Source organism: Ailuropoda melanoleuca, chromosome 10 (genome assembly GCF_002007445.2).
Source record: "Ailuropoda melanoleuca isolate Jingjing chromosome 10, ASM200744v2, whole genome shotgun sequence".
NCBI classification, from domain to species: domain Eukaryota; kingdom Metazoa; phylum Chordata; class Mammalia; order Carnivora; family Ursidae; genus Ailuropoda; species Ailuropoda melanoleuca.
The window spans coordinates 13,728,251-13,742,040 of NC_048227.1; the positions used below are offsets into that span (position 1 = coordinate 13,728,251).

Here is a 13,790-nt window from a genome sequence, read left to right on the forward strand (position 1 = left end):
TATCAAATGAAGGGGAAAAAGTGTCTTTTCTTAACATCTTCCCTTCCCATCTCTTCCTTGTCTTCCTTAATTTAATCTGAGAGTCACACAGAATTACATTTATTTTTTTTTAAAAGATTTTATTTATTTATTCGACAGAGATAGAGACAGCCAGCGAGAGAGGGAACACAAGCAGGGGGAGGGAGAGGAAGAAGCAGGCTCATAGCAGAAGAGCCTGATGTGGTGCTCAATCCCATAGCGCTGGGATCACGCCCTGAGCCGAAGGCAGACACTTAACTGCTGTGCTGCCCAGGTGCCCCCAGAATTACATTTAAATCAAGGATCTGCTACTTTCATGATTTGTGTGAACTTGTGAATGATAGTTAAATTCTTTAAACCCCCATTGTTTTGCTGACCTATCAGGATTTAATAATAAAATCTGTTTCATATGGTGATTCTTAGGATTCAATGAGATAAAAAAAATACTTAGCAAAGTGCTTATAGTAATCATTTTTAATGTTATTACATTTTGCTCTCATTTTACTATATAGATCTCTTTCATTATGGGGAGTTGGGGCCACAATTATTTCACACTGGCTTTACTGAAGTCTCTTGGGCTTCACCACTGGTCCTTTTATGCAAGTCCTTCATATTTGAGCTGATAAGTTTGAGTTCTTTCTCAGGTTGTTGGTATACAACCTGATTGTTTTTAAGTGTACATTCTTTCTTTTTTTTTTTCCTTGAATAAATGTTTTTATTTTTTTTCTTTATAAATTTATTTATTTTTTTTTAAAGTTCCATGATTTATTACTTGCATATAACACCCAGTGCACCGTGCAATACGTGCCCTCCATTATTTCTGGTACAGTAACCACGAGCCACGTGTGGCTGTGTAAATTTCAATTTAGAAGAATTAAAATTAATTAAATGAAATCATCAGTTCTTCATTTGCACTGGCCACATTTTGAGTGCTTGATAGCCATGTGACAGCCACGTGTGACTTGTGGCTTCTGTATTGAACAGCACAGATATAGAACATTCTTATTATAGAAAGGTCTATCAGACAGCCCTAATACAGACAGTACTATATTGTTTTCCGATATTTATTTTCCCTTGGAGGTAAATCACCTCTTTTTTTATTATTTATTTGTAGACATATAAGACTTCTTACTTTATCCTTGAAATTCAAAAAAGAGAAGCCCTCTCCCTAGTTGGACTCTTCAGCTTAGCAAATTTTTTCCCACTGCTTAATTTAATAAAAGTATATCAGTGATCTATGAATGTAATTGTGGTGTGTTTTTATAAAATTTTAAACAAAAGTCAGTATTTTCTAATTGAAATAAAACATGAAATACAGAAGGGCATGGAATTAAAAATTAAATCTCCTCCATTATCCCAACTCCTCTCCTCAGGGGGAATTACTGTTAATAATTTGGTATACATCCTTAGGCATGCTTTATATCAGTAGATATTCACAAATTAAAAGTGTATAATTGAGTCTTTTTCCATTAATTGGTTGACACAGCATTTACTGTTCTACAACTTAACAATATTTATTAGAAATCCTTTTGTGTCTGTACATAAATGATTATTTCTAAAAGTTGAGAAAAACGCCCCAGAATGGGTATACCATCAAGTATTTAATAATTGCCCTGCTGATGGACATTTGAGCTTCAATTTTTTTTCTCTTCTAAAAAATGCCATGATGCACATCTTATCATGTAGCTTTATGCCCACTGAGTAGGACAGATGTCTAAAAGCCAGAAGTGGAAGTGCTGGTTGAATAATACATATATTTAAATTTTTCATAAGTACTGACAAACTACCTTCCAAAAACTGCTCTCCAGTTGATAGCTTTACCAAAAATATATGAAGATATCAGTGACGTCATTTTCCACACTGTTATTAACACTGACAGTGCGATTTACCATTTATTTTTGGTAAATTATATGGTAAAAATTAACTCCCATATTGTCTTAAATGGGTGGGGCCAACTTACAAAGTCATTCTGTAAATAGTCCTTTACATTCTCTGCATAACGACCCAGCATACATTCTGCAGATGGAACTTAACCTTAGGGTCTCTCCATGTCTATCCAGCAATATACATTCTCTTCCCTGCAGCTCTGTCCCCAGCCTCTGGTGCTTGGACTCCCTGTGAGTTCATTTACCCACCAATATAACCTCCCTTCTATCTTCTGGACACTTGTCAAAACCACAGGGTCTCTGATGGCCTTTCTCTGCCTCTGATGACATTTAACCAGGATTCTGAAAGTGGGAGGGGAGGGAGACGTGGGTCCTCCATTTTTGTGATTAGTTATGAAGGTTCCTGTCTATACAGAGAAAAAAACATGGATATGAAAATAAAATAAAAATACATTTTACATACATTGAACATGGTTTTTACACATTATTTGTAAATATTTTTATGCATTAAATATTCGACAAGTTTAGGAGCTGCATTACAATCTACTGTATGGATATTTAATAGTTTGTTTAATAAACTCATGATTGAGACATAGAAACTGCTTCCCAAATTTTTATATCAGAAATAATACTGTGATGAATATTCTTGTAAGAAGAAATGAAATAGTTGGGTTAAAGGGTATATATAATTTTTTTTAAGATTTTATTTTCAAATAATCTCTACACCCATTGTGGGGCTCAAACTCATGACCCCAAGATCAAGAGTTATATGCTCTACCAACTGAGCCAGCCAGGCACCCCTAAAGAGTATATATAAATTTAAGGCCAAAGACAGCAAGCTTTCTCTGGATATACAATACCAATCTATGATCTCCTCAGTGATTTGTGAGGTCCTAAAGAATTTTCCTATATTTTCTTACTGAAGGTTTATTATTTAATCTTCCCCAGAGAAAACTATGTATGATACGTTTCAAATTAATGTTTTTAATGGTGTGAGGTAGGATATCTTACACTGTTGTCTTTTTAATTTTGTAAACAGTGAAATTGAATAAGCATGCAATAAGTTTATAAAACATAAATATACAGGTTTTCTATTACTGCCCAATGAACATTTTGTGGTCTCTCACCTATTTAGAGAAAAAGAATATAACCAGCACCCCAGGCCTAGCCAAAACCAAGGTCACAAAGATTTACTCTTATGTTCTCTTCTGAGAATTTTATAGTTTTAGGTTTTATATTAAGGTCTCTGATTCATTTTGAGTAATTTTTTTCTGAATGGTGTGAGGTAGGGTGCAAATTTATTATTCTGCATGTGTATATGTAGTTGTCCCAGCACCGTTATTGGAAAGACTGTTCTTCTTCCCACTGAATTTTATCGCATCCTTGTTGAAAATCAGTTGACCATAAGCATAGTTTATTTATGGACTTTGAATTCTATTTCATTGATATATACGTCCATTATTGTGCCAGTATCAATGTATTGCTTATTATCATTTGATAGTTTTGAAATGTGAATGTGTGAATTCTCCAACTTTTTTTTCAAGATTGTTTTGACCCCTTGGGGTACCTTGTATTTCCATATGAATTTTAGGATCAGCTGGTCAATTTCTGCAAGAAAGCCATATGGGGATTTTGGTATGGATTGTGTTGAATCTATAGATAATTTGAGGATATTGCCATCTTGAAAATATTAAATCTTCTGATCATTAAAATGGCATGTTTAGAGATAGTTTTACTTCTTCCTTCCTAGACTGGATACTTCTAATTTCTTTTCTCCCCTAATTGCCCTAAAACTTCCTGTACAATATTTATAAGAAGTGGTAAGAATGTACGTCTTTGTCTCATTCCTGAGGTTAGAGGGAAAGTTTTTTGATCTTTCATCATTAAGTACCCTATTAGCTATGGGTTTTTTGCAGGTTGAGAAAGCTCCCTTCTATTCCTAATTTGTTGGGTGTCTTTAATATAAAATAGGATGTTGAATTTTATCAAATGCCTTTTCTGCAACTATTGGCATGATCATGAGGATTCTGTATTTTATGCTATCTATATGGTGTATTACACTAACTGATTCCTTTGATGTTAAATCAACCTTGCATTCTTAAGATAAAACTCACTTGGTCATGGTGTATAATCCTTTTTATATGCTGTTAGATGTGGTTTACCAGTTTGTTGAGGGCTTTTGTGCTGTATATTTATAATGGATATTGGTTGGCAGTTCCCTTTTTATTGTGAACTCTTTGACTAGCTTTGGAATCAGGTTAATGCTGGTCTCATACAATGAGAGGTGAAGTGTTTCTCCTCATTGACTGGAATATTTTGAGGATGATTGGTGTTAATACTTCTTTAAATGAATGCTAGAACTGACCAGTGGGACCATCTGGTCCTGGATTATTGAAAGTGGGCTACTGAATTCTCCAACTATTATTAAAGAACTGTCTATTTCTTCTTTCAATTCTGCTTTTCTTTCTTCCTTTCTTTCTTTTTCCTTTCTTTCTTCTTTCTTCTTTCTTTCTTTCTTTCCTTTCTTTCCTTTCTTTCCTTTCTTTCTTCTTTCTCTCTTAATTTCTTTCTTTCCTTTTTTTTCCTTAAAATGTTTGGGGGCTCTGTTATTAGGTCTGTATATGTTTATACTTGTTATATCTTCTTTATGTATCAAACATTTTGTCAATATATAATGATCTTCTTTGTCTTCATAAACTTTAAAAAAATTAAAGCCTATTTTTTTAATTTAAAGCCTATTTAAATCCTCATATTAGTATAACCACCCAGCTCCCATTTGGATACTATTTTCATAGAATATCTTTTTTCATTTTTTTGCTTTCAATCTCTTTATGTCCAAATTATTATTTGCTTTCAATCTCTTTATGTCTAACATTATTCTCTTGTAGATAGCATTTGAATGGATCCTATTTTATTATCTAGTCTGTTTATCTCTACACTTTAACAAGAGGGTTTAATTCATTTATATTTAATGTGATTACTAATAAAAAAGAATTTACTTCTGTCATTTATCTACTTAATTTTATGTGTCACTTATATGTTTTTTTTGTTCTTCAATTCCTCCGTTATTTCCTTTTTATTGCTTAGGGTTTTTTTACAGTGCACTATTTTGATTCCCTTGTTTCATTTTCTTTATTTTTCTTTTAGTTCTTTTCTTAAGAATTACTTAGGGATTATAATTAATATCTTATGCTAGTAACAACCTAGATTGAATAATAAAAAATTATTTTCATAGCATATACTCTATTTTTATACATTTCCTTCCCTTTCCCTTTATATTTTTATTGTCCCAAATTTTGTCTTTATACACTGCATTCTCAGTGACATAGATTTATAATTATTATTTTATGCTTATTATTTATTGCTTATTTAAATCATATAGAAGAAATGGAATTTGCAAACCATAGCAAAAGTACAATAATACTGGATTTCATATTTGCCTATGTAGCTAACATTACTAGTATTCTTTTTTTTTAATAGCTTCAAGTTAATGTTTAGTGTTCTTTCAATTCCTCAAGAGGGACTCCCTTTAGTATTTCTTATATGGCAGGCCCACTAGTAATAAGTTTCTTCAGCTTTTGACTATCTGAAAATGTCTGGATTTCTTCATTCTTAGTAACTAGTTTTGCTACATATAGAATTCTTGATTGACAAATATTTTCTCCTTGGGCTTTAAAGGAGAATCATCTGATTGGTCTCTATGGTTTCTAAGGAGAAATCAGCTGTTAATCTTATTGGACATTCCTTGTACACGATGAGTTGTTTCTCTCTTGCTGTTATCAAAATTCTCTTTTTGTCTTTGAATTTTGACAGTTTGAGTATGATGTTTCTTGATGTGAATCTGCTTGATTTTATCCTCCTTGGAGGTGGCTGAAGTTCCTGAATGTGTATATTCATGTTTTTCCTCAGATTTGGGAAATTTTGGACCATTCTTTCTTCAAATGGATTTCCTTCCCCTTCATCTCTCTCTCTTCTCCACCTGGGACTCTTGCAGTGCGCATGTTAGTATGTTCAATGGAGTCCTATAGGTCTCTTTGTCTCTGTTCATTTGTTGTTGTTGTTCTTTTTTTCTGTTCCTCAGACTGGATAATTTTAAAGTTTTTATCTCCAAGTTTGCCAATTCTTTCATCTGTCTGGTCAGATCTGCTGTTGAGCCCTGCCAGTGAGGTTTTCATTTCAGTTATTGGATTATTCATCTCCAGAATTTGTTGGATTCCTTTTTATAATTTCTCTTTAATGATATTGTTCCTTGTTCATACACTGTTTTCCTGATTTCCTTTAGTTTTTGGTCCATGGTTTTCTTTAGCTATTGAAGTTATTTTAACAATCTTGAACTGATGTTTCCAATATCTGTGATTCCTCAGGGATTGTTTCTGTCACATTATTTTTTTCCCCTGTGAATGGGCCAAACTTTCCTGTTTCTTTGTACATTTTGTAATTTTTGGTGGGAACTGGACATCTGCAGTATTAATGTTGTTGAAACTCTGGCGATCTAATATTCCCATTCCTCAGAGATCGCCAAATCTTGCTTGTTGAGGGCTGTAGACTTCCATTTGTGACTTTTCCAAAATAGATTTCCAAAGTGTGTATTCTTTGTTGTATGTGGTCATTGAAGTTTCTGTTCCATTATCTCTATGGTCAGCCAGTGAAAAAAATTTCTTTCAATGTCTGGCTCCAAAAAAAGGAAAAGAAATCTCACAAGTACTATCTCTTTAAATTCTCTGGGAACCATTTCCTTCATTGAGGTTTGAAACAGCAGCCAGTCCCTCTGTGCTGGCCCCTCACCAATCAAAAGCAACTATCAGAATTTAAAACACACAACCCTGGTATTTGGAGGACAAGATTCTTATTGCCCATGTTGGCTCCAAGAAGCCACACCCAGAATGCTGACTGCTCTCCCCACAGCTGCCTACTGTGGGGCTGGAGGTAACCACTATGCAGAAGGCTATAATTCACTAGAATTTATTGAAACTTATTAGGTTTTTTAGCAAGCTCTTCCATGGACACCACAAGTGTTCAAGTAGATGTCAGAGTTCTAAACTAGTTATTTCAGATAGTTTCTGCCAGCTCAATACTTGCTTAGCTGGAAGACAGATTTCTGGATCTCCTTATTCCACCATGTTCTGTGATATCCTACAAGGGATAACTTTTCACATTCTTTTACTTATGATTTGTAACTTTGAATCTATAACAAGTCTCTTGCAGACAGCCTATAGTTGGATTATTTTTGTAAATCCATTCTGCCAATCTCTACCTTTTAGAGAATTTAATCCATTTACGTTTAAATGTACTTAGCAACAAGAAAGAGTCTCTGTCATTTTAGTACTCATTCCTATATGTCTTTTTTGTTCCTAAATCCTCCATTACTATCTGCCTTCTTTTGTGTTAGAGATGATTTTCCCAGTATATTTTGGGGGTTATTTCCTGAGTGGTTTCCCTGGGAATTGCAATTAATATCTTAATTTATAATAAATTAGTTCAGATTAATACCGACTCAGTTTCAATAGTATACAAAAATTTTGCTCCTCTAATATCTTGGATTCCCCAGGCTATCATTGTTATAAATTATACCTTTACACATCATGAGCCCATCAACATAGATTTACAATTATTGCCTTTATGCAGCTGTCTTTTAAATCAGAAAAAAAGAGGTACAAACAAAAATGCATTTATACTGTCTAGTTTCTGTAGATATAAAATTTGCAATTGAGTTTTTTTCTTTCAGCACTTCCAGTATATCATACTATTAGCTTTTGGCCTTCATGGTTTCTGATGATAGAAACAGGCCCTAGTCTGTGTTCCCCAGACGAGTTCAAGGAGGATATAGCAAATGTCCCTATGATGGAGAGTTTCTGGCTCCCCTACACCACAGTTGTAGGGAGTCGTGAAGATAAGGGACCTTTATTAAATCAGAGAGATGGGGGCGCCTGGGTGGCTCAGTTAAGCATCTGTCTTCAGCTCGGGTCATGATCCCAGGGTTCTGGGATCAAGTCCCACATTGGGCTCCCTGCTCAGCGGGAAGTCTGCTTGTCTCCCTTTCCCTCTGCCGCTCCCCCTGCTTATGCTCTCTCTCTCTCTCTCTCTCTCTCTCTCTGTGTCAAATAAATAAATAAGATGTTAAAAAGCGGGGGGGCGCCTGGGTGGCGCAGCGGTTAAGCATCTGCCTTTGGCTCAGGGCGTGATCCCAGCATTCTGGGATCGAGCCCCACATCAGTCTCCTCCACTAGGAGCCTGCTTCTTCCTCTCCCACTCCCCCTGCTTATGTTCCCTCTCTCTCTGGCTGTCTCTCTCTGTCAAATAAATAAATAAAATCTTTAAAAAAAGAAAAAAGGAAAGAAAAGAAGCTTCCCTCTAAACTCTTATCTTTGGTTTCCAGTGTTGTATCTTCCCTTCTGTTTTTACATCTTCATGATTATTTTAATGGAAACTCAGGAGAAGGACCATGCTCTTTTTGAGCAATGCGTATCACTTCTTGAGTGGCTTTTACATGAAGATAAACAATGAAGTAAGGAAAAGCATGGGGGAAACAAATCCCATGATAAGACACTAGAAGTCCCTCATGAATAGCTGTCTTTCTTTTCTTTGTGCAATGGCAGACAGGAAACTTGTCAGGCAGTTACGAATCTGCCTGAGTATATAAATAGTTAAGCTGAGATATATAGCAGTTTCCCCTTATCCATGGTTTCACTTTCTCTCATTTCAGTTGCCGGTATCAGCTGGGGTCTGAAAGCAGATGATAGTCGCCCAATGCGATGTCATGAGGCCTACATCATTCACCTCACTTCATCTCATCAAGTAGGCATTTTATCATCTCACTTCACCACAAGAAGAAGGGTGAGTGCAGTAAAATAAGACATTTTGAGAAAGACAAAGAGAGAGACCACATGCCTATATTTATTACATATATTGTCATAATATATTTTTATTATTATTGTTAATCTCTTACTGTACTTAATTTAGACATTAAATTTTATCATAGGTAGGCACAGATAGGAAAATCCATAGTATACATAGGGTTTGGTACTATGTGTGGTTTCAGGCATTCACTGGGGGGTCTTGGGATATGTCCCCCACATATAAGGGGGAACTAATGCATTTGGAAACTAAGGAACATTCTGCAGCCAGAAGTTATTCCAGGAACCAGACCGTGTTGTGAGGGTCTCATGTTTCACATCCGTCCTCACACGAAAGGTTTCTATCCTGACAAGTGGGTGTAAACGGAGTCTCAGGGCTTGGATATGTGACGTGTGGTAATATGTGGTTGCACTGAGGACATTTGAGAATTGGCTGGGGGCTCAAACACCCTCCTAAAAGTTCTGAAGTCTCCAAACTTGCTGAGAGAAGACAGGGGCAGTGGTCTTGCCAAAATGAGTCAACCAAAGAAATTTCCCTTTTTTTTTTTTCTTTAACCTCTGGGAAGGGAGTTCAAAGCATATTATTTCAGAAAGTCAAGCAAAGAAAATACGCTCCAGTGATATGGATATTTGATTTTCTACTTCTTAGGCAAGATAAACTATTCTTTTGTGGGGGCCGATGTTGACTCTTGCCAACATTCCATCTGGGTTTAATAGGATAGATTACCTCGGAGCTTCCCAGAGTCCAAACCAGCAGAGGCTGCTGAAGTCCGAGGAGCAAGATCTTCCAGAAATCACAGAGGAACCTTAAGGGAAGGAGCAAAACCACAGGAGTTCAACTTGATTTCAACCCTCACATTTCCTGGAAATCATTTGTGAAAACCCAGGTTTGGCCATGAATCTGTTAAATAATTGAGCGAAGGTCAAGATTAGCGATGTGGGTGGTGGGACGTGGGCTCATGGCTGAGAGTTTGATCGACCGACTGCCTCAGTGAGCACATCGTAAAGGGGCCTAAACGAGGCTGTGCCGTGCGGTTCAGAACAAGGCTCTGAGTATGGTGTTCTGGTCCCACAGCCACCACCACTGCCCATTTAGACCATAGGAGGTCCCTACAGAGGTTCTGCCCAAATTTTCTGGTATGTTGGTGGCTACAAAGGAAACAAGGACAACGTCCAGCAGCAGGATTTCTTGTAATGGGGAAACTGAGGCACCACGCTCTGTCTCCATGACACCCACCTGTTTCCCTCCCAGAAATGGCTTTGATTTTATTCCTACCTTCCAGCCTGCCACTGGCATGAAACCTTGTCATTTGCCTGGTTCCTGCAGAGGCAGGCCGATGGCTGGGTCCACGTGATAGTGAAGAACTGAAAGGAAAGTGAGCCCTTGACCTAACTCTGGGTGTGGGGCTGTCCCAACACTGCAATGGTGGTGACAAACCAAGACAGGCTGCAGTTTTCTCTCTGGCCACAAGGTGGAGAAGGAGGGAAGACTTGGAAAGGCTGGAAAACAAACTTGGTTGGGGGCTGCCTTTTTCTCTAGCTTTTCCAGGGCAGACAGACCAAACTGCCCCTTGTTTTTCTGCAGCCAAAGCTATGGAGCCCAAATCTCTGTCTGCTAGCTGATGTCAGTTGGATACCTTAAAAGTTCCTCAAATTAATCCTGACATATTATATTCAGTGACTCGTCCACCCCTTCTTGAACCAGAAACTTAGCTGTGCTTTCGCCATTCTTCTCCATCAAGCCACCTACCAAATCAACCACCAGGCACTGTGGACTCATTTTCCCCAATCTCTCCAGGTCCTGCCTTCTTCCTCCATCCCCACTCTCACCTTCCAAGGCCACCATCATATGTCTCCCCTGGATTAATATGAAATCTTCCAACGAGGCTCTCCGCCAAGAGTGCCATGCCTCTGGGCTTTGCGTATGCTGATCCCTCTGCCTGCAATGCACTGTCCCCTCTGCCTGGCTAACTTCTTTGTCTGGCCCCTCTAAGAATTCCCCTACAAAAAATACAAATGTGGCGCCTGGGTGGCTCGGTTGTTTAAGCATCTGCCTTTGGCTCAGGTCAGGGAACTGGGGTCCTGGGACAGCCGCGCATTGGGCTCTCTGCTCAGTGGGGAGTCTGCTTCTCCCTCTGCCCTGCCCCTGCTTGTGCTCTCTCTCTCAAATAAATAAATACAATCTTTAAAAACATAAATATAAATGGGAACAAGCAATTTCAAGAAAGTGGTCATATCAGAAGAGGTAGGGGAATGGAGAATAATATAATTGAACTACAGTATCCACAGCATCTTGAGGTTTGATTTCTTTTTTTAAGATTTTATTATTTATTCGACAGAGATAGAGACAGCCAGCGAGAGAGGGAACACAAGCAGGGGGAGAGGGAGAGGAAGAAGCAGGCTCATAGGATCCCGTAACGCCGGGATCACGCCCTGAGCCGAAGGCAGACGCTTAACCGCTGTGCCACCCAGGCGCCCCTGAGGTTTGATTTCTTAAGAGAGAGAGAAGAGGTAAAGGAAGGGGAGGGAGGGAGAGTGTGAGAGCAAGAGAGAGAAATCTCAATCAAAACACTGACGTCTATTAAATGTGGATGATAGGTACACTGTTGTCTGTTTTATGTCTTTGAAATATTTCATAACAAAATAAAAACATGTTTTAACTTGAGTGATGCCCCTCCTTTGTATTGCTGTAATCGTTTTTGACCCTGGGCTGTAATCAGAGGCTTACTTATCTGTTCTTTCTACTAGACGATAGGCTCCCATGATCTTGTTTATGTTTCTATCTGCATCCTATTAGGACCTGGTTGGCACTTGCCAGTTACCCAAATGGGTCTCAAAAGCACTGGCCACATAACGAAGGCTGGTGCTACCTGGTGGGATTGGCGGTCGGCAGGTGTTAAGGGAGACCTGCAGGCGCGAGGAGGGAGCAGATGGCAGAATCGCTTCCAGCCCCGCCCAGGAGGGCTATGCGTTACACCTGTGAAGACCCTGATCCCAGCTGAGACCAAGCCAAGGGGACGGATGCTGTGGCTTTCAGGCAGAGTGACGGGAGAGCCAGAGGAGAGCCCAGTTATTCGGCACCGGACGCCAGCTTCAAGAAGCTGAAGGGGCTGAACCTGGCATATCGAAGAGGATGAAGAATTCCTAGACAGTCTGGAAGAACAAAGAAACCAACGGACACGGACACGGGCTTCCCTGATTTGGACAAAAGCGTGGGAACCCGGATGCAAGGATGGGAGATGAGGGAAGGTGATGGCGAGGAGGAGAGGCACAGGAATTGTCGCCACTAGAGAATGTGGAAATCTGGGCAATTTGAGGCAATCTGCTTTGTTTATTTAGCAGACATTTATTGAAGACTTAACTATATGCTGGGCACAATATTAGGTGCTAGAAATAAAATGATGAGCAAAAGAAGTTGCTGTGTGGCCAAGAAGCTTATTTTAGTCACAGGGCTGAGGTCATTCGTTCATCCATGGTTACAAATGACCTGGAGTCTGCATAGCCTGCCCCTGCCCCGCACGCAACCACCCCATTCCTCCCTTCCAAGATGGCACCGCACACCCCTTCAGTGCCCGCCCCCCACTCAAGATCCCTTTTCTCCACTTAACACCTCATCCTTGGAAGAGAAGCCTGGTGGAAGGAACAGAGGGCTGGCAGTGGGAGAGACACTGATCAAGAAGAACCCAGTCCACATGGTTCCTGGACCACGGAGGCACAACCACGTGAAGATCGGGTCTCTTCCTCTCGCTTCCGAAAGGCTGGGAAGAGCCGAGCCTGCTCAGGGGGGTGAGCTCATGCCTGGTCTGCCATTGCTTCTGAGATGCAGGGCTTTCTGCCCAAGGCAACTGGGAGAAGCCGGGTGCCCCAGATCACAGCCTGAGCTTCACATCCATCCCCATGCCTCCACCTCTTGCTTCTTTTTCTTGTTCAAGGCTTCTTTTGTGCTCATGTTAATAACAGCTTGGTTGAGATATAATTCACACAGCAGACAATCCATTCCCTCTTTCTGCTCAGTTTTACCTTGCTGCCAGCCAGACTAATCTCAGGGAAAACGGGGGAGGGGGAATGTCATCTACTCGGGATACACCCCTCCCACCCCGTTGCTTCCCAGGGACAGCCTGGCAGCCATGGCTTTGGCATTGGAAAGGCAGGAGGGAAGCCCATCAAGAGCCTTCAGGGGTCTCTGCAGCCCCACACGTCTCTGCTGCTGTGCAGAGGGGCTGTAGGCTACAGGGACAGCCCAGAGCCTGGAGACCACTCCCAGGAAATACTTCCTGAGATAAATTATTAGGGGCCACTCAAGGGAATGACTCCTGATCCCTGGCCTGCCACTTCAGGCAATGAACCCCAAAGGGTCTGAGCCAGCCTCTTAGCACAGCCCTGAAGTTCTTCTGGATGGAGGCACCTGCGTCTTTCCTCTTCATCCTAGGAAATCGGCAAGTGAGAGCAGGGTCCTGGCTGGCTCTGAGCGCAGCTGCAGGGCTGACTGCTGAACATCTCTCAAGCCAGGAGAGCCTTCTGGCCACACAGTGGCTGACGCTTGGGGGCTGGAGCATGGCCCCAAGTGTGATGCTCCAGGATGTGGGGGAGCTTAGCAGGGCAGGCTGGAACACAGCGGCTTCCTCCCCCTGCCCACTGCGCAGTGATTAAAGTAGGTGCGCTGGGTTGAAATAAAACCGAGGTGTGTAAGATACGCCTGGAAACATGGCCTGAGGTCCACACGTCAGCCCAGGCAGCCCAAGGCTAAGCTACTTACAGATGAATGTTCCAGAAAGGGCAGAGAAGCAATGGGAACAGCTTTTTAACTGGGCACATGGTTGGACCACAGACGAACAAAGAAAGCCTTTGAAATTCACTTATCGCGAAAATTATGGAAAAATCCCAGTGGGATTCAAAGGTATGCTCATAACTCGAGGGAGAGCTTTGTTTTACCTCAGATATTACCAGGTGTGGGCCAATGTTCAGGTTTCATTATCTCTGTGGTCAGGGGTCAGAGACATAGAGTTTTGTCAGCCACCTGGTGGGACTTTTA

At 40.2% G+C, this 13,790-nt stretch overlaps 1 protein-coding gene across 1 annotated transcript in view; it reads right to left on the reverse strand.

Annotated features, from left to right (window-relative positions):
- Positions 1–1,793: 1,793 nt before the first annotated feature.
- Positions 1,794–13,790, reverse strand: part of CALN1 (calneuron 1) — a 478,931-nt gene continuing 466,934 nt past the window's right edge. Inside the window, exons 7-8 of the mRNA XM_034670029.1 lie at positions 9,486–9,564; positions 1,794–2,311 (exon numbers count right to left, since the gene is read on the reverse strand). Coding sequence (XP_034525920.1) covers positions 2,296–2,311; positions 9,486–9,564 — 95 coding nt within the window. The 3' untranslated portion in view covers positions 1,794–2,295. The remainder of the gene's footprint in view (positions 2,312–9,485; positions 9,565–13,790) is intronic.